Here is a 25,904-nt window from a genome sequence, read left to right on the forward strand (position 1 = left end):
TCATCACAGTGCACACATGATTGTGCCCATCCTTGGCGTGGCACAGGAGCCATCTCTCAGCCCCGCCCTGCCTCCTACCTTCTCCCTACCTCAGCCTGAGATGGGAAGCACCCCTGCCCCTGCCCCATCCATGCTCTAGCCATTGATGTTATCAGCATCTCCCCGGGGTGTCATGCATCTCACACCTGTCTGTTATCAGCTCTTCCTCCAAAGCCTTCCTGTTCATCAGCTTTCCTTCCTACCTGCGTGCCAGACTCTTCCATGTGTGTATGTGGCTCTCTTTTTTTGTGAATGAAGTCCCTGGAGGGTTTTGTTGTTGTTCATTCACTCAAGAGGTCCTTAACCACCTGCGGTGGCACATACTTGTAACCCTAGCTCTTGGGAAGCAGAGTTATGGAGATCAGGAGTTCAAGGCTAGTCTTGGCTGCAGATTGAATTTGAGGCCAGCCTGGGCTCTATGAGACTGTGTTTTTAAAATAAGAGGGGGTCATGGGGATCCACCCCAAACAAAGAACTATAGACAAATAAGGACAGCCGAGAGAGGGGGATTGCTCTTTCCCAGGGGCCAGCTCCCTTAATTGCCTATCTAATACAAAGCAGTCAGCCCTGAACTCATAAACACAGAGGCAATGCTAAATGAACTCAGCAGCTTGTATTTATATATTCGTGTGTGTGTGTGTGTGTGTGTGTGTGTGTGTGTGTGTGTGTGTGAATAACAATCAAAGAAACTAGGCCATCAGTTTAAGAGAGTAAGGTGGGATAGAGGAGGAATTGGAGGGAGGAAAGGGGGAAATTATGTCATTATATTGTAATTATTTTTTTAAAGAGCAGGGGCTGGGGGCAGATGGTTCAGTTGGTAAAGTGCTTGCCACTTAATTTGAGCCAGGTATGTGGTGTGTGCTTGTAATCCCAGTGCTGGGGAGGTAGAGACTGGTAGGATTCTGGGAGCTAACTGGCTGGTCAGCCTAGCCTAATCTGCAAGTCCAGACCCCAATGAGAGACCCTGCCTCAGAAAACAAAGTGGACTGTTCAGGATGATGAATAAGGCTGGTCTCCAGCTTTACACACACAAAGTGTCCCGGTCGCTATGTGAGACATTAAAAATCTATGGGTCAAGTATTGAATAATGCAGACATGCGTTTATTTGAGTGCAGCAAGGGAGAAGAACTGGGCACAAGGCCAACCCCACAAAGGTCCTAAGCATAAAGGGGTCACATAAGCAGATAGCTCAAAGAGTATTTGCTCACTCCCCTTTGCTCTGTTCACCCTGGTTTGTAGATCACTGCCCCTTCCAACCTCACCATGATTTTTGGCGTAGGCAAAGGAGATGCCCAACCAGTAGCTTCAGTATACTCAACTCTGAGGCTGGTGGAGAATGAGACAGGAATCTCCAAAGCTGCGCATCTGTCGCCCTGGTGACATCCCCCTCAACATTCACCATCTTCCGCATAATCCACTGTCTGAGAGGACTCATTGTGGGCGTGAGTAGTAGCAGGTAGACAGCCTGTATCTGGTGTGCTGGCACATGCCTGTAACCCTAACACGGAGGAGACTGAGGCAGGAAGATTGCTGTGAGTCTACAGTCAATCTGGGCTACGTAGCGAATTTAGACTGTCTCAGGAACACCGAAACAGGCAGTGGCAGAGGGTGCTGGGGGTGACTCAGTGGTAATGCACTTGCTGTACAAACTTGAGGCCCCGAGTTCAAATCACTAGTGCCCCAGTGAAAAGCCAGGATGTAGTGGCACATGCCTGGGGGGAAATTTCCCTAGCTGGCTCTCCAGTCAGTCTAACCATTTGATGAGCTCCAGATTCAGAGAGAGACCCTGTCTTGGCACAGCCATATCTGAACGGAATGGCAGAAGTCACAAGCCAGCACAGCTGCTTGACAAAGATCCAGCAAAGCTGAGCCACATGATGGCTGCCATGCCACCTTTGGTTTTCACCTCCACCTGTTACATACTTGGGGCACTTTTAATATTTGTACAATTTTGGGATGTTGGGTTGGTGGAAAATTCCTTATGAATCATTTATGCCTTCTCCCAGGAATGCTGCTTCTAAGCTTATCCAGGAAAGTCCTGAACATACTATCCCCGCACACACACACACACACACACACACACACACTTTGAGGGAGATACCCTTATCTACTTGAAGGTCTTCCTTATGCCTTGGAGGTTGTGACACATAAAGTAGCCATAGGTCTCTTTATGAGGCTATGAGACATTCTTGAAACATCTGTCCCTCTACTTACACAGGAACAAGATATTCAAAACAAAGTAAATTTAAAATGTCAATAAGATTCAGTGGACTAGAGGAACTGTCCACAGTTCAGATTACAAGGCTCTTCCCACTGTACACTCAGACAATTATGTGGCATACAACTGCCCCACACAAAGACAATTGATGAGCAAAGTGTGGAGTGGAAAGATAAAAGTATGAGGTGTTAGGACCTCCCTCTCTTAGAAGTTAGCTCATGTAGAGCCACTATAATGTCATATGTCCAAGGAACAACAGAATGCCAGGATTAGACATTCTATAAAGATATAAATATGAACATTGTATTATGCCAGAATTTGAATAATAACTAGATCAGGTTTAGTCTGAGGATTTTTCCTGGGCACTCTGACCACTAAGAGTTAATAATACATTGCTTGGGACATGGCAAAATGCCCAGGGTGGTTGAAGATTTTTGTTTTGGTCTAGTGTCCTTGAAGCAACCAAAACAACCAGCCTGAGCACAGGCTATCATATGCCTCTAGATTCTCAAAAATTGGGTTATGGGGTTAATGAGTGAGAATGATAATTCTTTATTAATGATGTCAAAACTTGAGGGGAAATGATTGGAAATAATAACTCTGTTCTGTCATAGTTTATTAATGATGACTAAAAGATGAGCAAAAGGAAGTGAAACACATGTCCAAAAACAAAAACGATATGATCTATGTTTTGGAACATCATGAATGTATCCCTGCTAACTAAGTTCTGTATAAATAAAGAAACACTCTGGCTGCTAGTCAGTCAGGCTGCAAGATTCTCCCGACCACCATGGCCTGGCTCACATCCTTCTCCCACCGACTCCTTACACCCTCTGCAGGACCCATCCACCGCCGCCGGGGGATGGTTCCCGGCACTGTCTTGAAAAATAAGGTCTGGAGAGATGGCTCAGCAGTTCAGAGCACTTGCTCTTGCAGAGGACCTGGTTGGTTCATAGCACTCACAGGGTGGCTCACAACCATCCATAGCCCCAGTGCCAGGGATCTGACACCCTCTTTGACCTCTGTGGGCCTCAGGCACACACAATGCACAGACATACATGCAGGCAAACACTCATGCACATAAAATAAATAAATCCATTTTTTTATTTGAAAAATAAGGTAGAAAGTGATAGAGGAGGATGCCTGACCTTGACCTCTGACCTCCACATTCATGTGCGCACTGTTGTGTAAACACATGTGCAGAGACAGGTAGCCTTGGCCCCCAAAGGAACTTCTGATGGTCTAGAAGCTTCCTTAGAACTTCTTCCTCTTTACACCCCCGTGGAAGTCCCCAGTAGCTGGGTTTTGTTTTGTTTTGTTTTAGTTTTTGCCCACACTACTTTTCCATTCTTGCTTCAACCCTTCATCCACTGATGTGCCTTCCAGTGTCACAGCTGCGGAAAACAGCTGGCCGAGTGGACAAGGCTGCTTAAGTGGCGTTGGGCATCTTGGGCTGGGTGAATGCACTGACAGCAGCGGGCAGGAAGACACTTGGCAGCTTTGCTCATACCTTCCTACCCAGCGCCAGACTCGCGTGCTCGGTGCAGGCGCCCCTGAGCCCTACCCCTCAGCAGCTCTCTACTGAACAGCTGCTGACATCCCCACCCCACTTCCGTGGTCTTGGACACTTCAGTTAGAAACACCTTTTCTCCCACACCTGGCCAAGTCCTGAATCTCTACACAAAAGCCCCGTTCAAGGGAGACCCACCCCTGCCAGCAGCTGGATAACTAGAGGAAAAGTCCTCTCCTCCCATAGTTGTTTGGGGAAGAGGAGAACTGAGAACCAACCAGGCTGGCGAGGGAGCAAGAAGCCCTGACCAAGCATTGGCCCAAACTGGAAAGTGTGTTGACAAGGGCTACCAAGACTCAGAATTTGTTAGCACCTCTCTGTCTCCCACACAGGAGAATGGAGGACCTTCTGCATTTGGGGGAGGGTGGGGGGGAAGGAGGCTGTAGATCTCAGAGCTTTGCCAACAGGATCAGGGCCACCCACACTAGCCTGGGTACACTGGGTTTCTGTTTAAGTCCCCCTGGCCCCTCCCCCACCTACTGTCCTTCTAGGAAGGAGTTCCCTCCTCAGACAGAAGCTGAGGACTCTCGCTGCCTCTCCCAGGATGTCTAGTGAGCTATTTGCCCTCTTGAACTCCAAGTCTGCTGGTACCTCCAGGATGCTTTCTGTGTACTTGGCCATGGAAGCCTGAGGAAACTCTGGGAGGGCAGCACACCCCAGCCGTGTGGAGGACTAGCTGGCCTGAAGGAGATCACACCTCTCCCCAGGGCAGTGACCCTTATGATCCTCACTTGTTTGTGTAGGCTCCCAGGCCTGCCTTGGCTCCGCTCATCCCACTGATCTGAAGTTCCCTGGTTGCCAGGCGGTGGTGGCACAAAGCTTTAATCCCAGCACTCAGGAGGCAGAGGCTGGGGGTCTCTGTGAGTGCAAGGTCAGCCTGGTCTACTTGGTTCCAGACCAAACAAGACCCCATAGTGAGACTGTTTCAAAAGCAGCTCGGGATGATCCAGAGTTCAGCAGAAGGTGGCACTGGCTGTTTTATGACCCAAGGGGAAGCAGGCCATTCAAGCGGAGATCCTCAGAGAGAGCAAAAGCCCCAGGCTTCTGCTCCCCACACTGTCCCTCCAGCTTCAAAGGCCAGCTGAAGTTGTGCCCGCTCCTTCAGCACCACACACAAAGGGAGATGGCCGGACCTGGTCCCCTTTTGCTACTGAGTGAGCTGGTGTCCCGTTAGCCCAGGGAGAACTTGTGAAGACTTTCCACTCCACCTCATCCCAGTGCCCACACAGGGTGCATGAGGTGACTCTCCTGCCTGGACCCTGGCCAAGCCATACCTGGAACCACGCTCCAGCTCAAAGTCCCAAGGTCGTGGGGGATGGGACAGGCTGAGTGCCAAAGCAAAGGGTTAGCTGACACACCCCCCACGTTGACCAGGGAAAGGATGTGTGTCTGTCAGGACTGCCTAATGGCCCACATCCCTTCCTCTGCTCTGGAAGGTGAACTAGCTAAGAAAACATGCTCCACCACCCTGGCCCCCAGCCACGCAGCCATGCCAGGCCTCAGAGGTAAGGACATGGAGACTAAGTAGCTGCTGGCAGCTCTTCAACCACATCTGCTGCGTCACTAGCCTGCCTCAGTCTACCTGCTCCCCTCGGAGTATTTCTGTCCAGCCAAGAGCCCTCCCTCCACCCCACCGTGGCCACCCAAGAGGGAGAGCCCAGCTCTCAAAGTGGCTACTCCTGCTAAGGAAGAGGAAGGTGGGAACATGGCTACCAGGTCTGCTCAGACCTCACACACATGACTAGATCTCCGTGTCTCCCTCCACATCTGCTCTAGGACCCAGAGCCAACAAGCATGTGGGGGAGGGCCTTCTGAGCCCCCTGGGGAAGAGGAACTGTGGCTGCCACTGGCCCTTCACCTCCCACTTGCTTTGGGCCCCAAGGGGAAGGTTGCTTCCCTTCAGCAGCTGGAGGAACTCACCCACTAGCCAGAACCTGTCCCAGGCAGTCCCAGTCACCAGTATACTAGCTCCTGTCTTCTGCCCAGCCAGGGTGAGGGGCAAAAGAGAGGCAGGACCCAGGAGATTTGTCTGCTCAGCCTGCTTCTGCCGTGCTGGCCTTCTTAGTCTAGACCCTTTGACTGCCTGCGCGCCCTGAGCTAAATCTGCATGGGTGCTGTCCCTTCACCGAGCAGGGGCAGTATCGGGGCATGGCAGAAAGCACAGGGCATTCTGTCTAGCATTCTGGCACCCCACCTCCACCGCACTCGCTCGGTGGGACCTAACCTACTACCAATGGCATTCCTCTCTGTCCAGTCGGCACCTGGAGCAGGGTCCCAGAGACCAGAGTCGGCTCATCAGCTTCTCCCAAGAAAGGAGGGGCGGGGGCGGGGGCGGGGGCGGGGCGGGGGCGGGGCGGGGGCGGGGCGGGGCGGGTAATTCGAGTCCCGCTGATTAGCACTCCTCAGGGAGCAGTCCCGGCCCCCTGCCCTCCGCCCTGCCCCTGGAGCTGAGGTCCTCACGGACCTGAGTGGGGCGGTGAAAGAAAGCAGGCCAAGGCAAAGGTTCCTGGAAGGCGTCTTTAATCAGGATTTGGTAGTACACAAGCTCTCCGGATTGTCTGCATGAACATACAGGGACTTTAAAAGGCACAAGATCCCTCGCACAGCGACGCCTGACGGCGGGGCGCCCCCACCCCCGCCCGTGCACGGCCGTGTGCGCGTGGGTGCGTGTCCGTGTCCCACCCCCGTGGCGGCGCCGCGCGTGTGCGTGTCGGTTTCAAGTGTTGGATTTGTACAGTACTCGCAGTCTGGGGTGGGGGTGGGGGGCTCAGTGCATGCTTTTCTACCCGGGTCCGGGGCCCCTGACGCCGCTATATACACTAAGGAGGACGCACCCCGGAGAGAAACAGGGAAAAAGGAGAAGAGAAAAGAAAAAGAAATGAAAAGAAAGAAAGAAAGAAAGAAAGAAAAAGAAGAAGAAGAAGAAGAAGAAAAGAAAAAGCGTCCCATCTTCGTGTGTGTGGTTTTGAGTTTCTCGTGCATGCTTAGGCTGGCCGGGGTAAGGGAATAGTGCAAGCGTATAATACAGTATTATTGCAATACAAAAGGGGGCTGAGGAAAGACTTGGGATGAGAGGGAGGGGCGCTCAGGAATAAACCGGCTGGGGCTGGAGACCTCCGGGAGGGTCTTCTTGCCAACCCCCTCCCATCCCTCGCTTCACCCCATCCCCGGGAGGCGGGATAAGGGGTCTTTGTAGGGAGGGAGCTCAGTTAGGTCCTGGGGCTGAGTTTCCCCACACCACCAGTCCACCTTTCACGGGGCAGGGGCCAGCCCCTCTCTGCGTCAATACTGTCAATCAACTCTAGGGGCCCTGGAACCCGCCCCTTCCCCCACGGAAGCCCCTCCACCTGGGGGACGGGTCGACGGAGCAAGTGCAAAGGAAGCAGATGTTGGTCCCTGAGTTTTATTTTCGGGGGTGGGGGTGGGGAAGAGTTGGAAGTGGGGGCATGTTTGGGGAGCCCCCAGGGCCCTTAGTGGCGGGAGGGATGGGACAAGGGACGCGGACCGGAGCATGGGCAAAGGGGAGTGGGGTTGGGTGGCTCTGAGAGACCTAGGCTCAAAGTTTGGCTCTCCCCTCAACTCTGGGCTCTTTGGCATCCAATGGCAAGGCCAAGGGTGGGGACAGCCCTATGGGCGGTGAGGTAACCGGAATCGGGATGGGGGGTCGGGCTCTAGGAGCCAGCTCCTCCCAAGTCCCCCCTCCCCCGCCCCTGGTCTGCACCCTAACCCTGGAAGCACTCAGGGGCGAGTTCCTCCAGGCCAGGGACCCAGCGGCCGCGAGCCCGCAGAAAGGAACAGCAAACAAAACCGAGAGCGAAGGCAGACAGCGGGGGCGGTAACCCAAGAGAAGGATTTTAGCAGCAGGCAGCTTGGCGGGGCGGGGACCGGAGCTGGGGTCCGGGCAGGCCGGGGGCGGGGCTGGACGGGGACTCCGAGGCCGGCGGTACCGGGGGCACGCCAAGTAGCAGCTGGTTAAAAAGACCGAACGTACATTCGAGGTGCGACGGCTGCAGGGGTTGGGGTGGCGGGGAGGACGGGCCCCGGGGTGGGGACAGAGCTGGAGTGGGCGACAGACGTCCCTTACAGTTAGAGATCTGCGACAGGGGCTCGGGGGCGCTCCGGGTCGGGGCTGCTGTTTGCTGTCCGGAGAGTGGGTGAAGTGTACGCGAGGCTGCGGAGTGTGAGCGTGCGTGTGCGTGGGTGGTCATTCTCCCCACCGACAGCCTGTGCAGGATCCGAGGGCCAGTGGTGGGGTGACAGGAAAACCCAGGGAAAGGTGAGGGCTGGGGAAGGTTCCCCGATTCCTTCCCCACCTCTTCTTGGGTGGGCTCAGGGGCCTCCCAGGTTGGGAAGTCCACTGAGTATGTGTGGGGTTATCTGAGGGAGATGGTCCTCAGCCTTGGGGCCTCTCCCTTAGGGAGAAGGATGCCTTTAAATGTCAGACAGTGTGGGGCGGACGTGGCTCCCACCCTCCAGTTAGGAGCGTCCCATATCTAAGTGGAGATTGAGGTACAGCAGAAATTGCCCTTAGATGTCTACACTGCACCCCAATTGCCACATCAACTCAAGGACAGCGGAGAACACATCATCTGTGTCCCCAACCCCAACAGAGCATCCCAACCTCCAATGGGAACCACATCCCTCCCAAGCATGGTTCCTCCCCAAACCACCCATTAACACTGACACAGCCCCCTCTATCCTCCTCAGTGGCCCAGGCTCCCCCACCCCTGTCTGAACAGACAGCACCACCCTGCCCCAGAAAAAGAGACCAAGGCAGGGCAGAGGACAGAGGCAGGAAGGAGTGTGCTGGGACCAGCCTGGCTCCGAGCTGCCTCCCCACAACCCACTGGGAAGGGCTGGGTCTGTTTTCCCTCTAACTAGAAATGCCAAGAGAGATTGGTTATTGGGCTCAGGGTTAGTGGTTGGGATGAATGCTGAGTGGTTATTGCTGTGGCCCAAGCTGCCTTGAGTGTATGGGGTATGTCTTGATTACGAAGAATTTAATACAGCATTTTTCACTGGCCTACAGTCCTCAGGACACCCTCTCCCACTGAGAAAACACTGGCCCTATCAGACAGCTCTAGTCCACTCACAATGAAAAAATCCAGTGGCTTCACACACTGAGCTCACCATGGCGACATGCACACTAGCACACACACACACACATACACATGCTCACACACACCACCACCACCACCACCACCACCACCACCACCACCACCACCACCACCGTGCCCCTCTAGCTCAGCAGCTAGCTTTCTAAGTGGCTGCCTGCCTTGAGTGCCTGCTGGAGAACGGCCTTGCTTTGAGAGCTGCAGCCCTGGACAGAGGAGGCAGCGAGGAGTCCTCAGGGCCACCGAAGTCAGGTCACCAGCTCTTCCCAGAAACTGCTGTGTGTGTGTGTGTGTGTGTGTGTGTGTGTGTGTGTGTGTGTGTGTGTAACCAATAATTAAAAATTTGGAGAGTTCACATAAAAATTGGAAGACAGTGGCAACAACGGGCTGAGCTGAGCAGAGTGACTGGAGTGGGGGTTTCCTTCATGGTAAATTTACTGGCACTGTTTGGCCTCCTGTATGAGTTGGTGACACCCTCTCAAAGTCCCCTGTCAGTGCTCAGCAAGTGATGCGGATTTCTGCTGAGCCTGACCCCTCGGATCCTCCAGGGGGACTAAACGGGTCCAGGTGTCTGCTTTCTTACGGTATCTTTGTCTGCCCACCTAATCTTCAGCGCTGGTCCAGGTGCCTGCTTTCTTACGGTATCTTTGCAGTCCACCTAATCTTCAGCGCTGCTGTACAACACTTGGGGCAATGTGGGATCAAGGGGGTGGTCATAGGACCAAGACAGAGTCCAGCCAATTCAACTGACCCCAGTGTTCTGGGGTGCCTCATTCTGGATGCAATCCCATGCCAAGGAGAGACTGGGACAGGACAGGATGGTTCAGAGACAACCCTCCTCTTCCAGGAGGGGACCAGCAGGAAAACAACACCCAGACCAAAATATCTTGAGATTCCTGTGGAACGAGAGCTCAGTTACTCAGCATCGGTGGCTTTTCTATTAATTTATGTTCTTGTAAAGGGAGTATCTGGTTAACCTATGAAATGCAGTAGCATTGAGATCTATCGCATAGGTTAGAATGGGGTTCAAGTGAGTTCATTTTGTCAGGTGCCCAGATCACGGCCTAGCACACAGGAAGCACTGTATGCCAGTGACAGGATGAACTACAGAGCACCCGAGAACACCACTATATGCAGGGTGTGGGTACCAAGTACGAAAACACCATGCTTTAAGCATGGCCAAGAGGGCTGCCCACTGGCAAAGCTGGCTTTGGAGAAGCTGTACACCTCCCCCTGGCACACACCAAATATGCTCTGTTCTCTGGGAAATTCTCAGAGGAAAAGCGTCTGATACCACTACAGGCTCTTCCTAGCCCTACACACGGAGACTCAGCCCCAAACCACGCAAAGCTCCACCCAGTTCCACATGACCACGGTCTAACACAGTGGCTTAGAGGAGACTTGAGCAGTTTGAAACAGTCAGAGCACCCCAAAGACACAGTCTGTCAAGATCACTTCCGGTGGGCTTACAAATTCCTCCACCACAGAGGCCAATGCAAAAGGATGCCTTCTGGAGGGCCAGGCATTTTGAGTGTTGTCCTTTGTGACTGAGAGGTAGGGGACAGATTCCCCCATCCCGATAAGCTTGGGGAATAATTATATGAATATAATGCTAAAACTGAGGCTCAAGCCAGTGCCATTATCTTTGACTAAGCATTAAGGCACTTGGGGATCTCAGAACACCTCAGGGACAATTCTGGCCACTGAGGTGGAACTCTGCTCAGGTCTGGTGGTGGAACACTCTGGAAAGGAATGCCAGATAGCAAAGTACTTGGTGTCATGGAACCCCAGCGCGGCTGGCTTATGGAGCAGATGAACAGAGGACTCCTGCTGCTGTCACATGGGAGAGGAGGGCAGAGGGTAAGGGGAGGGGGCAGTGCTGGAAGCAGGGTGGGGCTGCCGTATAGCCCCACCCCTCACCTTGTGCTATGTGTTCTGTTCTTTCTCAAGGAGTCTCCACGGACTCCCTCCCACAACTCCTGCCTGGGCAGAAGGCAAAGCCATCTAGAACAGCCCAGAGGGCAAGAGAGCCCTGGGATGGAGGACATTCCAAAATGAGCAGCCTGGCTTGAGAAGGGCATACGGTTAGAACTGGGGTCTGGCTTTGGTTGCTACATGGAAGAGATGCTCTTGGACCAGGCATTAGTGTTTAAAAAAAAAAGAAAAGAAAAGAAAAAGTTTTAGAGAAGTAAGTTGGTCATGTGCATATGTGGATAGCTTGGCTCCTGGCCACTGCCCACTAGATATAAGCATCCCCATATTGGTCCAGGAGCCCTAAGACCTCTACTAAAATCAGGGATATTTGAGGAAGTTGATGGACCACAGGTTGGGGACGAAACAGAGGTCAGAGGGAAATGCATAAATAGCAGAGCAAAAATAGGGACCTAGGAAGCTACCGGAGACCACACACACACACACACACACACACACACACACACACACACACACACAGCTGCAGCACCGTGTAACTTCAGTAGGTGCTGGTCATACCAGGGTCTACATAAGTAGCATTCTCTGGAATTGTGCCCGACACAGCCTGAGCATTCACCCCTGACAGCCCTGCTGTGTGTACAGTCACGGATTAGCACGCTCACGTGGGTACGACACATGTATTCCCCCAAGCTCACCAAAACACATGGTCTGCAAACTCTCTAGCCTCCTCCCCTCCCCCGTCACTAGCCTTCCTGGCAGCCCTCCTCACCACCACGCCCGAAGCCTTGCTGGCTGGCATGGGCAGGGATGAAGAGAGGAAAGAGTGGGGTCCCTGCAGTGACAGGCTGGGGAACTGAGAAGTGGGCAGAGGGGACACTCCCAACAGTGTCTAGGTCCTCTTCTGGCCTCCCTACCTTGTGTCCTGTCTGCACCACACCCAGGGTACCTCCAGGGGGAGCCCCTGAGAGTGGCAGATCTGAGCTGTCGGGGACTTGTTGTGAGACAAGCTGTCCCTGTGCCCAGGATCTGGCGGGTCCTGGCTCCTTTACCACATTCTCCATCTCGCCTGCAGGTTGGTCCTTGGGAACCCCTCTATCCATCCCCAGCTCCTGAAGACAAGCCAGTCAGGCCTCTCAGGCAGTGACACAGAAGGGTCTTGGGGATGGTGTGGATGTGGAAGGAAAGGGTCTCTGACCTTGGTGGTGGTGGCATGGGAAATGTTCACTAGGTCACAGGGCCGTCCACTCCCCACCACTGAGTATAGACACTCTCTCACCACACCCCCAGCCGGGTTTGACCAGCCTGCATCACACTCCTATCCCAGATCAACTAGACAGACACCGACGCACATCTACAGAGGTTCGAGTCCCAACAACCCGTCAGGGGTGGATCCGACCCAGCCCCACCAAGACACTACAGAGTAAACAGAACCTGATCCCACAGCCGGACTGCTCTCCCACATCTTGGTTTCCCCTGGACTCCGGAGCCGCTGATAGCTCCATCTCAGGGCCCCTGTCCTTTCCAACTGCGCCAGCACACCACCCCTCCCTGCACCATTTTGGCTGGCCCCTAGCGAAGGAGCCCACCCGGGACAGAGTCTCTGGGGACAGAGCCTCTGGTGGGGCGGGAGTTTTACAGTATCTCGGGCCAGCCTTCTAGGGGGGCGTATTGCACGTGGGTGGGATGGGCTGTGCGGCCTGTGATTATTGCGTCCTGGGAAGGAACCATGGTCTCTGTCTGCTCCCCAGCCCCCCCCCCACCTGCCCCCTCCAGGAGGGGGGGGGCCCAGCCTAGGTCTTGTGGGTGAACCGCGCCCACACCTGCTGCAGCTGGGACCGCGAGATGCGGAGCACCGAGGGCACGAGTCTGTGGTTGCCGGCGGCCAGGGGCGCGTGGCGCCGGTGGGGAGCACGCACGGGGCTGCTCTCGGCCGAGCGGCTGCGCTGAATGAGGGAACCGGAGGAGCCCGAGGAGCCGCCGCCGCCGGGGTGAGGGTAGTGCTCCGTCTCCAGCGTGGAGGAGGAGAACACGGAGGACGCCAGTCGTCGCAGGGGGCTGTACCGCGGGAGGGAGTGCCCCGAGAGTCTGTCCTCCTCCAACTGAAAGAGACCAAGAGAGTGGAGGGAAAAGAGGCATCAGGCACAGACTGGACAGCTCTTCTCGGGGACCACCCACCGCTCACAGCCCCCGCGGCACCGGCGTCCCTGGCAGGGGGCAGATGGCGCTGGAGGAGGGGGCGCAGGCTGCCCACCCAAGGTCCAGCCTCGGAACTGCCAGCGCCCTGCCCACCTCCTCCTCTCACAGCACGGTCTCTGGGTGAGAGACCTTGATCACTCACCTCCTCCGGGAAGCCTTCTGGGCTGGAACCTTCCAGTCAGGAAGGCCCTTTTGTTGGGTCTCTTAGCCAAGTGCCGCCACCCTTGCTAACCCGGCCACACCGCACACTCCTCCAGATCATTTTTAACGTATTTGTGGTGCTGGAGCTTGAATCGGGGTCTCCTGCTTGCCTAGCAAGTGCTCTGTCAGTGAGCTATGACCCCCATCCTGCCTCATGAGATCTAAAACATCAAGCTCCCCCCTCCTTGGCACCCTCAGCCTCCTTATGGGAGATGTCAGGAGTCTCGGGGACAGTGGATGAACTCTGGAGTCCAAGTACTCACACTTATTTGCAAGAAGTCAAGAGAGTGTTTTGTTTGTTTTGCAGTTTGGGGGATGGAGCCCAGGGCCCTGTGCTTGCTGGGCAAGCCCTCTACCAGCAGAGCTTTTTTGGGTGTTTTGTTTTGAGAAAGGGTTTCACTCTGTACCCCACACTGGCCTAAAACTCACTACGTAGCCCAGGCTGGTCTCTGACTCTTGGCAATCCTCCTGGGTCTGCCTTCCAAGCGCTGGCATTACATGCACGGGGCATCACCCCCCCCCCCCCCCCGCACCAACCCAAAGATGTCTTAACCCCAACTCTCTATCACTTACTGCAGGGTGACCCTTGACCTCAGTTCTCTGTGCCTCAAGTTCTTCCCCTGTAAAATGGAGTAAAAGTGGTGCCACCTCCTCGGGTTTGAGGACCAGATATGCGGGACACTTACAGCAGTGAGGGACTGTGTGTTCAGGAGCCCTTCAAAGACACTCTTCAGAATGACAGGCCCAGAGGGTTGCTGAGCTGGGGGGGCTACAAATTAGTGGTGGCCCTCAGAATCCCTCTTTGTGCCCTCCTGTCCCCTGGGACACAGGGGACACTTCCCAAGCATATGGGGATGGACATGGTAGCCCGGTGTCTGCAGAATTTGTCTCGCCTTGTGCCTCGCTCTCCCTGCGGCTGAGGACTGGCTGGGCCAGCTCCAGGGGAATGAAGGGGCAAATCGGGAAGGGACTGGGGCCAGCCAGCTCCAGTGTGCATTGCTGGTGTCAGAAAGGGGGGTCACAAGAGACCCCCTTCGGGGAGGGGACGGGGAACACCATCATCTGCTCCACACCACACCAGTTTCCTTCCTCCGTCAGCTTCTTTGGGGGCCAAGTTTGGGCTCCTTATTTTCTGTTTACAGTGAGATGGGGCCCAGACGCCCAGAGGCTCCTCTCACAGCACGTGTGGGTGCCTTGAGTACAACACCCAGTCAGAGTTTATTCCCCATCAAAGAGGCCTTAGGAGCTGAAACTGGATCCCAGCATGTTCCCTGCTCCAGGCCAGGCATCACTTGTGACCACTCACTTGTCCTCAATACCCAGTGTGAAGTCACCTTTGTGAGGATACCCCAGCTTCCCTCATAAGTCCCTAGAGCAGATGAAAGTTCTTCCTTCTCCTGATGGTCCTAACTGTGAGTGCCCATCTTCCAGCCCGTCCTCCCAGCCCACTCCTCTGGACTGCAAGCTCTGCCCTGAGGACTGAGAAGGAGGCCTTGCTCATCTTTGTTCCCAAGCCCAGCACACTGCCCAGCTCCTAACAAGGCAGTGTTTGGTGGCTTTGCAGCAGACATCTGTGTGGTTAAGGAATGCTAACCTGCTGTGCTATTGGCCTCCGACATCTAGACAAGACACAGTCAACCCCAAACCATTCCCTCTGCATTCCCTCTGTCCAAGCTGAGCTGTCTCCTTGCCTCCTGCCAATTTGCACCTGGAGGGAGCCAGGTATTCCCATATCCACACTATGCACACCAAGGAACAAGCCAACGCCTAGCTCCACATCCGCTCCCACAGCTGTTGGTTACTGCGTTCATGTGGTAATGACTTCTGCAGGGACAGTTCACACATTAGACTCAGAGCCTGCCACACTAGGTCTAGGAGGGATTCCTGGAAGAAAGGTGGTGGAGGATGGGGTGGGGGTGTTCTTTCTAGTCATCCAGGAATGGAGAGGAACCTCACAGGTTTATTGCAACGTGTAACAAAGCACGCAGCCCCAGCCTAGCCCAAAGCACCCCGTGCCCCACAACCAAGTGAGCACACGCCAGTCTGGTTTGCTCCCTGTGCCTTGGAGAACAAAGGGCTTGCCTCACCCTGATGTCCTGAAATACATACAGCACGTGTCCTGTCCCATCTGTCTCACCCGTAGGCACCCAAAGGCACTATGGACATGCCTGCGGGCACATCTGCCAATGAGGCCAGCCAGCTGGTGTGCCAGGCATGTGCGTGCACACATACACATTCAGATGCTCCAGGCACTGTGACCCTGCGCAGACTGACTGCTTCTCTGACCTGCATTGGCTTCTCTACATGTTTGACACGCACGCCTTAGACTGGGCTCCCAGGCGGAGACCCTGACCCAGCTGCCTGGTGTCATGTCCTGGCTTGACCATTTAGCGGCTCCAGCCGGAAAGCCTGCTCATTTATTTCAGATTACTACTTTGAGGCTCTTTCCCCAACTTGTAAGCCAAGGCTGCCAGCGTGTAGTGTTGCTATGAGGACCGTTCACGGAAGTCCGCAAGTGCGTCTTCCGGTGTCCCGCGCTGGCTGCCATCTCTGTCATTTCCCTCATTGTCTTCCCTGCTCTGGTTCCCCCACGAGCTCCCAGATGCAATGATGTGTGCACATCCGTCCACACCCACAAACAATGTAAACTCAAGATCAGTGGGCTCAGACAAGCACACACGTAATTGTAGGATGTTAAGCCACCTCAATTCTGTACAGTGTGGGGAAACCGAGGCTGGCAAACACCTCCCCCTCCCCTTACCCCACAGACACAATCACTTCCCTGTCCATGTTATACACCATGACTGCACAATAGGCCTGTCCCCGGTCATGACACCTAGGATGTACAAAGTATCCGCAGGAGAGCTCAACCTGAGAGGAAGCTTGGCTCTCTTGGTCTGAGGCCCGGAAGGAGACAGCAGTCAGCCCACAGGGACAGGAAGGAACAACAGAAAAGAGAGCCGACTTTATCCGTGTTTTCCTCCCCTCCAGCACCACAGTCTATGCCCTTGCCCCAACTCTGCGTTTCCTGGGAGCCCATCCCCTGTGCCTGTCCCTTTGGTATCTCTGCCACCTGGCAGATAACAAATGTTCGGAGGTGCTGATTAGGAAGAACAGGGAGTGAGAAGTCCTGAGAACATCTTGTTTGCCCCCACCTTCCCCAGAGCCATTTGTGGGAACATTGGTCATGGCCTGATCATACCAGCCCGCATACTGCCAGAGCGAAGCCTCCACATCAGGCAGCTGGGGTCTCACTACTATTTCCAAGTACAAGGCAAAGCCAGATATTCTCCAGACTCTGAACCAGAGCATCACTTCTAGAAAGGCTCTCCTGACATGAACAAGGCCCAATGCACTCCTCCCCAGAGCTGCCCTCTCCAAGGCACCCATGCCATCCCAGGCCAGACCTCCCAACCGGAGTGCATGGCAGAGCTGGTTCCTAGGCTGTACCTAGGCACCACACAAAGCTCCACCATAAGACCACCAAGTGGAACAAGCCTCAGGCCCTGAGACTGTGTAAGAGATGATGTTCACTTCTCAGTCAGAGGTCAGTTGGCATGCCATATAGAGAAGCTTGGCCAGAACAGTGGCTGCAAACCTATTCTAACAGGGTTGTCCTTAACAGGAAACATGACACACACACTCACACACCACCGTTGCCACCATGAGACATGCTTCAGATCCTCAGACCAGCATTTCCAAATCCTTTACCCTCCCACCCTGCTTCTTCAGCCTATTCCTCTAAACCAGGTAGAGTTGTGCGGGCCTGTAACCTCACACGCTCTGAAGGCTGTCAAAAGGACTGGAAACCAGCCCGGGCCACACAGTGGGACCCTGTCTCAAAACACCAAGAGGAAGAGGAGGAGGAGGAGGAGGAAGAAGAAGAGAAGGAGGAGACACTGAAGCCAGACAGGGCTCCCAACATGTCTATTCTTGTGAACTCACTATGCAGCTTAGGATGACCTTGACCTGCCAATCTTCCTGCCCCTACCTCCCAAGTACTGGAGTTACAGGAGTTTTGTGTGGCATTGGGAATCGAACCCAGGGCTTTGTCCATGCTTTCCTGTCCCGAGTCTTCCCTGGTTGCCGTCAGTCATATCCCATCCTGATTTTGCTCACCTCCCTCCCTATTCCTTCTTCCACATTCTGGTTCCTCTGGTCAGGATTAAGGACTCCCTTTTCTCTCGCTCCTCTGTATGTGAGCATTTCCTAGGTCCTGCCCCAGCTCTTGGACCCCCCACCCTACATGTGGGTGACAGCACCCACTCCCACGGTTCCTGTGAGTTCAGGTGAGATCTCTCTCCTGAGCAACGGATAACACAGCACGGTCATCCTTCAACTATCAAGAGGTCACTGTGCCCAATCTGAATCCACACACACACACACCCTCAAAGCCACTCAGCAATGTTGCCATCAGAAGCCCGGGCATCTAGTAAGATATTGTCACCCCCAACCTGCCCTCCATCATAGCCTTTCTGTTCTCCATCCATCCACCTTGCCCCATGTCACAGTCTACAGAGGCCACCAGGGTACTCCTGCCACTGAGGACACGTGGCCTTCCTGCTTCTAACTTTTTACCCTTTCAATTCATTTCTACAAAGCAGCCCAAGGGATTGCTCAGAAGTCTCAAAGCCACCATAGTGCCATACTATGTAAAAGTCTTCAGTGGGCTACCATGCCTTCAGGGTCAGTCCCATCCCTTCAGTGTGGTACCAGAGCTTCCGTGACAGCCCCAGGACTTGCTTCACACCCTCATGGTACTGTGCTGAAGACTGCCTGCCACCACAAGGCCTTTGTAGGCTGTCCCTGGGGCCCAGGGGGCCTTTATCCTGCTGTGTCACCTCGCTGTACTCCTCACAGTGCAGGACTTATCCCACAACCTAAGCCTGTCTGTCTCCACACGTGGTGTGGACCCTTCATACCTGGCTGTCTCCACCATGGCCCTGTCACTGCCAGGTTCCTAGGCCAGGGGGGGCACAATGGGGCACACAAGGCCTGCCTGCAGAACTCTGGGGGTCTCAGAATAGGGAAGTCATACACAAGCCCAGTCTTACCTGTCTCTGAGGGCCTGTGGGATCCGACTCTCTCCGTCGAGGGCGGGGGTCCCGAGTGCAGGGGCGAGTGGGAAAGGCTGCCAGGCGTGGGTGGCTGTGATGTCTCTGATCGGCCATCAGCCTGGCTCAGCTGAGGTGGTGCAGGCTGGGGCAGCATCTGCCGCAGGTCCTCCTCTGCCAGCGTCTGCATGCCACGCCCTCGGGGCCTGACAGCGGGCTCTGTCCCCAGACGTCTCCTTTCCTCACCCTCCTCAGGCAAAGGCCGCAGCTCCTCGGGTTCCTCATCCGTGGTTCCTGACGTGCTCGGCTCAGCCCCAGGAGGGAAGTCCTTCAGCTCCGTCTCCTTGTCAATAATGACCCATTCCTTACTGTCAAAGTCTTCCTCCTCAGCCAGTGGCACCGAGCGGAAGGCGTTGCTCAAGGCCTCCTGCTCCACAGAGGCTGACACGTCCATCCGGCCGCTGGCCTGCCTGTCAGCATGGCCTGTGTCCACTGACAACATCTGAGCTGGCTGTGAGGAGCAGGCCTGTCGCGACGGTGAGCCAGGCAAATCCATCCGTGACCTGCAAGAGCCACCCGAACAGAGCTCAGTGCCAGCCTCTGAAGTCCCAAGGACATCAAGCCAGGGGCAGGGTAGGGTGTGACTCCTGCAACATAGCTTTCTAAGAAACACTTCAGTTATCCATCCACCTACCATGCATTCATTCAACAAGTATTCCTTGATGCTTACCATATCCCAGGCACATGAGCATGCAGAAAACGAGTCCATCCCTCTCCTCTGGGCTACCCCAGGGAAGCTAGTCTTTCCAACACTCAGCAGGTGCTTATGCTCCATCTGTGGCTCCCTCCCGCTGCATCCAGGGCAAATGTACCAGCTGGCTCTTGAGTTTACAGATGGCTTCTAGCTCCACTACTGACACCCTCGGGTCCTGCCCAGCTGGTGCTTTTAACCCCAGGTAGGCTGGGCCTTGCAGTCCCCAGCCGCAAGTCAGGGCCTGCGCTCCTTAGCCTGTATGCAGGGCCTCTCTTTCCCTAACCAGGTCTATCTCAGATCACCCACTTCTCCTTAACCCTCACCCCCACAGCCAGTGCCTCCATCCTCTGCTCTCCGACCCTACTCTGAAGCACTTCCTGGAGTGAACCCTCCCCTTCTTGCACGGACAGTTACTTGCCCCCACAAGGCACCCTGAGCCCCCACCACACCATGGACCTCAGATCTGCTGGTGGATCTGTCTTCCTTACAGATAGACTGTGACCTCTGCCTGGCAAGGCCTGGGTTCCTCTAACCTTTGACCTCAGGGCACGGATCCTGCCTGGGACATCTTCCGTCGTCACCTTGAACTATGCCTCTGACTCCCACCCAACACCCAGAACATCTGTTTGGCATGGTGCCAACCCCACAGGGAAGGTGCTTCTCATACCGTATGGTTGTGTGTGTGTGTGGTGAAAGAAGATGCTACATGTGGAGGAAGTGTTGGCTCCTGACCCCAGAACACCAGGAAAACTAACTCCTCTGGGATCTGGGCTCCGGGCAGGGGCAGCGTTCAGTGACTCAGCTGCAGAGGGAAGATGTGCGGAGCGGATTCCCGTTAGCGCTTCTAAAAGACCCCGTCCAGCCTGCGCGGGCACCGCCCGATCCCACTCTACACCGTATTTGTATCGATTTGTTAGTAAGGCTTAAAATAAAACACCATTGACGGAGGCCGCCCCGGGACTCCCTGCACATGGCTGCTCACGTTCTTTCCCTGAGAGCAGTTTGTTCTGAGGGACATGAAGGACAGAAGGTAACGAAATGGAAGGTGAGCTGTGTGTGCACGTCCCTGCGTGTGTAGAGGACGAGAGAGAGAGAAAGAGAGAGAGAGAGACAGAGACAGAGAGAGAGACAGAGAGACAGAGAGAGAGACAGAGACAGAGAGAGACAGAGAGAGAGACAGAGACAGACAGACAGACAGAGACAGAGACAGACAGACAGACAGAGACAGACAGACAGAGACAGACAGAGACAGACAGAGACAGACAGACAGACAGAGACAGAGACAGACAGACAGAGACAGAGACAGACAGACAGACTGACAGAGACAGAGACGGAGAGACAGAGACAGAGAGACAGACAGAGACAGAGACAGACAGACAGAGACAGAGACAGAGAGAGAGCTGGGACACCCCAGCCTTGTCTGCTCCACACTTTCTTGTGCCCCAAGTGCCACCAAGCCATCCTACCCCTTCCCTGCCTGTGACATCCTGAACCTTCTGTAACAGACACTCTCTCTAGCCCGCCCCTTCCTGCCACTTCTGAAGGGGTGCTTCCTGTGACCCGAACCGACTTGCTCCAAGTTCCTTCTGAGAGGGCAGCTCTTCAAAACTGTCTTGCTCGGGACACTTGCCCCTCTCGTCTCCACTCATATCCCTTCCTTACTTCTCCGTGTCCAGAACCCTCTCTACCAAGGGACCCCATGCTGCCATGGGTGGAGATGAGGTGTCTGGCGCCCGGCAGGACAGCCCAGGTAAGTGAGTGAGCTGTCACACTCCCAGGGACCCAGCCCTGCCTGTGGTTTGTCTAGCCCCCAGACTGGCACTGTGTTCATCTGGGAGGCTAGGACAGTTTAGGGCAGGGTCCGGGGGAGGGGCCGTGGCTGGTGCAGGTCATGGTGCCCGAAAGACACTGAGTGGGTATCAGAAAGGCTGCCCTCTTCCTGCATGGCCGAATGGGCCTCTTTTCCCTTTCCTAGTGCACAGAAGGCCCTGGTCTACTATGGAGCAAAGGAAAACTCGTGACATTTCCTCCTCCAGATGCCCCCCACCTGGTGTCCCACTCACTCAGGTGGTGACTCGGCTAACCCCTGCCAGCTACACGCCACCCACGGCCGACTTTACTGTCCTCCCACTTCCCAAAGGCCAATTCCCTCAGCGCCCCACCCCCTGCCCCTCATTAGCCAGATTCCTGCTGGGTCCCCCCTGCTCTCAATTCATACCCCTTACACCCCAAAACTCATCCCACCCTGCCACCAGCAGCCTCTTCACCCCCTTTCTCAGCTCTCTGCAGGTCAAAGGCAATCCATCTCTGCTGCTCTCCAGGCATCTAGGAATCGTTGTCTAGGAAAAAGTCATCTAGAACCGAGGCCTGGGCCCAGAAACTGGCCTGTCCCACTCTCTCCTCTCTGGATACCCCACCACAGGCCACCGACTGACCCCAAGCCAAGCACACCCCCACCATGCTTTCTAGGGTTCCTCAACTCCTGCCTCACACATGAACTTTCACAGACCGCCACGCTGATGAAGGCGGACGGGACCAGAGGGCCGTTGTCACCCCGAACCCCTGTCTACAAACTCACCTCCTCTCATGCAGCTCTACCCGCCCATCAGCTGCTGTCGACAGCCTCTCCGACTCTGGGCTGTTGACCCTTCGGTAGCGTAGAGACCGTACTGGAGTTGTTGGGGAGTCTGGGGGGGCACGCACTGGGGAGCTGGGGACCCCTACTCCCCGACTCTGCTCTTCCTCCACGCAGGGGGTCTGTAGGAGAGGCGATGCTGTGAGTTGGGGTTGACAAGCTGGCTAAGGGTGAGAGGCTTTCTCAGGGGAGAAGAGACATGAGGCGGGGGGGTGGGGGACTGGGAGGATGGGGTCAAGGGCTGGGAACCCAGATGGGGAAGGCCGCCCACACCCTCTGCCTGGGTGCAATTACTTTGCCGATGTTGATGCGCAGCTTGTTGCGGTTGACATCTGTCTCCTCCCACACTTCAGCCTCGGGACCCCCAGGGTGCGGCACAAGGTGGGGACTAGGCCCCAACCCCTCCGGAGGCCTCCCAGGCAGGATCGGGGGTGCGTTCTCCTGGTCACTCAGGTGCTCGCCTTGTAGCACATCCTCAGTGTTCTCACGAAGCAGGTCCCCGGGCACCGGTGTCACATTGACCACTCTGGAGAGGCCAGGGAGAGTCATGGGTAAGGCGGGCAGGGATGCCCCTCTCTCTTTTCTCCTTTAATCTCTGCCAGCACAGGCCCTGGGGACCCTCCAGAGTGGACATTCCATTGCCATCCCTGACCCACAAGGCCTCTGAGACCAGATCATCCTCAAGTTGGCAGGGGCTGCAAGGAAATGTGGCCAGCAGGGACTAGAACATGTCCACCCTTGCTGCAGCCCACGGTCAGTGTCTGGCTCCCTTCAGACCCTGGAACAAGTCTGTAAACAACCCTTTATACTCTTTATCTGGAGAACTTTTAAAAAGAGATGTAGTTACTTTTATGTGTAAGAGTGTTTTGCCTGCATGTATGTATGCGCACCGTGTGTGTGCAGTGCCTGAGAAAGCCAGAAGAGGGCGCTGGGTCCCCTGCTCTGGAGTTACAGACAACTGTGAACCACCATGTGGGTGCTGGGAATCAAACCCAGGTCCTCTGCAAGAACAGCCAGTGTTCTTAACTGCCAAGCTATCTCTCCAGCTCCACATGTTACCTCCTTGATAAATTTTATTTACTTTCTGTTTTTGTTTAGTTTATTTTTATCTTTGTGAGTCTGTGTACACAAGTGTATATGACACAGTATGCATGTGGAGGTTGGATGACAACCTTAGCTGTTGGCTCTGCCTCCATCTTGAGACATAATTGTGGGGTGTGTGTGTGTGTGTGTGTGTGTGTGTATGCATGTGGAGGCCAGAGGTTGGTGTGGGAATGTCTTCCTCTATGGTTCTTCACTTTGTTTTGTTTTTGTTTTTGTTCATATTTATTTATTTGTTTGTTTATTTATTGGTTCTTTTCGAGACAGGGTTTCTCTGTGTAGCTTTGAGACAGGGTTTCTCTGTGTAGCTTTGGAGCCTGTCTTGGATCTCATTCTGGGGATCAGGCTGGCCTCGAACTCACAGAGATCCACCTGGCTCTGGCTCTGCCTCCCAAGTGCTGGGATTAAAGGCGTGTGCCACCACCGCCCCGCATTTGTTTGTTTTATTTTTTGAGACAGGGTCTTACTATGTAGTCCTGGCTGATCTGGAACTTGCTATGTAGACCAGGCTGGTCTCAAATTCCCAGAGATCTGCCTGCCTCTGTCTCCTGAGTGCTGAGATCAAAAGTGTGAGCCACCACACCTAGCCCTCACCCTGTTTTTTGAGATAAGGTCTCTCAGTGAACCTGGAACTTGCTATTTCAGCTAGACTGACTGGCAACTAGCCCCCAGGATCCACTGAGGTAAGGCTCTCTTGTGCATCAGGCTGGCTGAGCTGCAAGCTTCCCGGGGGCTTTCTGGCCTTGCGTCCCATCTCACCATAGGGACACACGGATTACAGGGACACAATACTGTGTCCCCCTTATGCGGGTTCTGGGAACCCTAACTCAGGTCCTCATGATTGGGCTGAGAGTGCTTTATCCACTGAGCCACATTTCCCAGACTCCTCTCTGTTTTCAAAACAAGGTCTCCCTGTGTAGTCCAGGCTAGTCTCAAACTCATAATCCTCCTGCCTCATCCTTCCAAAAATGCTAGAAGTAGGTATGTACCATCATACCCCACTTCCTCGAGCAGCCTCAGCACAGAATTGGGCCATCGTGGTGTGCCAGCAATTTCTATGACATCTCCCTCCCAAAGGTGACCCTGGATTAGGTGATGTGACGGCTATTCTTGGTTATCAACTTGACTACATCTGCATTTAACTAAAACCCAAATGACTGGGTACACCTGTGAGGGAGTTTTTTTTTTTTTTTTTTTTGGTTTTTCGAGACAGGGTTTCTCTGTGTAGCTTTGCACCTTTCCTGGAACTTGCTTTGTAGACCAGGCCGGCCTCGAACTCACAGAGATCCGCCTGCCTCTGCCTCCCGAGTGCTGGGATTAAAGGCGTGCGCCACCACCGCCCGGCTGAGTTTTCTTAATTAAATAATTTGAAATGCATTTCTAATCTGGATCTTTAAAGTGGAAAGCTACACCTTTAATCCAGATCTTTCAAAATCTGAAGATCCACTTTTAATCTGGGCATGCCTTCTGCTGGCCACCTACATAAAGGACATGGGAGAAGGAAGCTTGCTCTCTTTGCTTCTTCTTGCTCTGGCTCTCACTGGCAAATCCATTCCTTCACTGGCCTTAGAGCCTACTTCTTCAGGATTCTGATGTGTACTGAAGACCAGCTGAGACATTCAGCTTCAGGGGCTGAACAACTTCTAATTCTTGGACCTTCCATTGATAGATAGCCATTGTTGGACTAGCTGGATCACAGCCTATAAGTCATTCTAATAAATACATTCATTCTATCAGTTCTGGTCCCCTAGAGAATCCTGGCTAGTAGAGGTGGGAACACTTCTTAGTCAGGAGCCTCCCCAGGTACCCTTCTACATGCCCCACATGTTTCGGAAACTACTTCCCCACATCGGCTGAGGCCCTGTGAAGACAGGAACCAATGTCTCCCTGAGCCCCTGCAGTGTTCAGATGATGTAAGACACACATGTTCGTTATTTACAATGAGAAAGGCAGACTGTGGGGTTCAAGTTGATTCACCAGGATTTCTTCCTTAGTCAAAAGCTCTAAATGAAGAAGGTACCCACTCCATGCTTAGATTCAAGGTAGACTATGATAGGACAGCCAAGAATCCAGCATAAAGATACAACTAGGGGGCTGGAGAGATGGCTCAGAGGTTAAGAGCACTGACTGCTCTTCCAAAGGTCCTGAGTTCAATTCCCAGCAACCACATGGTGGCTCACAACCATCTGTAATGAGATCTGGTGCCCTCTCTGGCCTGCAGTCATACATGCTGTATACATAATAAATAAATAAATCTTTAAAAAAAAAAAAGATACAACTAGGGGTGTCCAAGGAGGATGAGAGGGCTGGCTTCTGGGATGATGGCTCCAGGTGAGGGTCACTGACCACCCCACCCACCCTGATGCCCCCACTCAGACTCACCCGAACATGGCTGCTGTCTGCCGGGTGTTCTGCTGGGGTGGGGTGGAGGTGCTTGTGGACAGGAGGGCGTCGGTGCCCGCCTTCTCCCAGTCAAAGGCCTCATTCTCAGCAATGCCCCGCTCCTTCATGCTGTTCTCAAACACCGACATGATCAACTGCAGCGGATGGGGGCAGCAGGAAGATAGAGGGGTGACCCCAGGGCCGGCCAGGTGGAAGGGGCAAGAGCCGGGATTGCAGCGGGGCCAGGGATGGGCCGAGAGGGGGCATTGGAAGAAGTGCTTGTTGACTTTAAATGAAAACACAGCACAAAGCAGGATGCAAATTCTCCTCTTGGATTAAGCCCCACCAGATGGGTGCTAGTCCTCTGAGACCTGTCCTTTGAGGACAGTCTCCAGACTCTGCTGCCTTTTCTGTCATCTGAACAGGCACATCAGTGGCCCTGAACCACTGGGTTCCCTCATGGTCTTAGGACTCTCTGCAGGCTACTGCCTCTGATGGGTGCCTCTCTCACAGTCCTCTCCTGGCACCTGACTCACTCCCATCCAGTTCCCCTCTCAGCACTGGGCACAGAGCATCCATTTTGCATCACTTCTTGCATGCTTCCCTGCCAATTCTACATCTCTAGCCATCATCACAGGGCTCAACAGGTAGGTGTTCATAACTGTGTGGACCAAGGGACTCTCAATGAGGCTGAGCCAGGACAAGGAG

The 25,904-nt window shown here is 54.4% G+C and overlaps 1 protein-coding gene across 1 annotated transcript in view; it reads right to left on the reverse strand.

Annotated features, from left to right (window-relative positions):
- The window catches only part of Ttbk1 (tau tubulin kinase 1), a 45,567-nt gene that overhangs the window by 6,558 nt on the left and 13,105 nt on the right, over nt 1-25,904 (reverse strand). The window contains 5 exon segments of the mRNA XM_052745478.1: nt 18,325-18,372; nt 18,374-18,887; nt 21,657-21,835; nt 22,008-22,239; nt 25,197-25,351. Of these exon segments, the coding sequence (XP_052601438.1) occupies nt 18,325-18,372; nt 18,374-18,887; nt 21,657-21,835; nt 22,008-22,239; nt 25,197-25,351 (1,128 nt within the window).

The sequence above is a fragment of the Peromyscus californicus genome, unplaced genomic scaffold, assembly GCF_007827085.1.
Source record: "Peromyscus californicus insignis strain IS unplaced genomic scaffold, ASM782708v3 Scaffold_19__1_contigs__length_69161282, whole genome shotgun sequence".
Taxonomy (NCBI): Eukaryota; Metazoa; Chordata; class Mammalia; order Rodentia; family Cricetidae; genus Peromyscus; species Peromyscus californicus.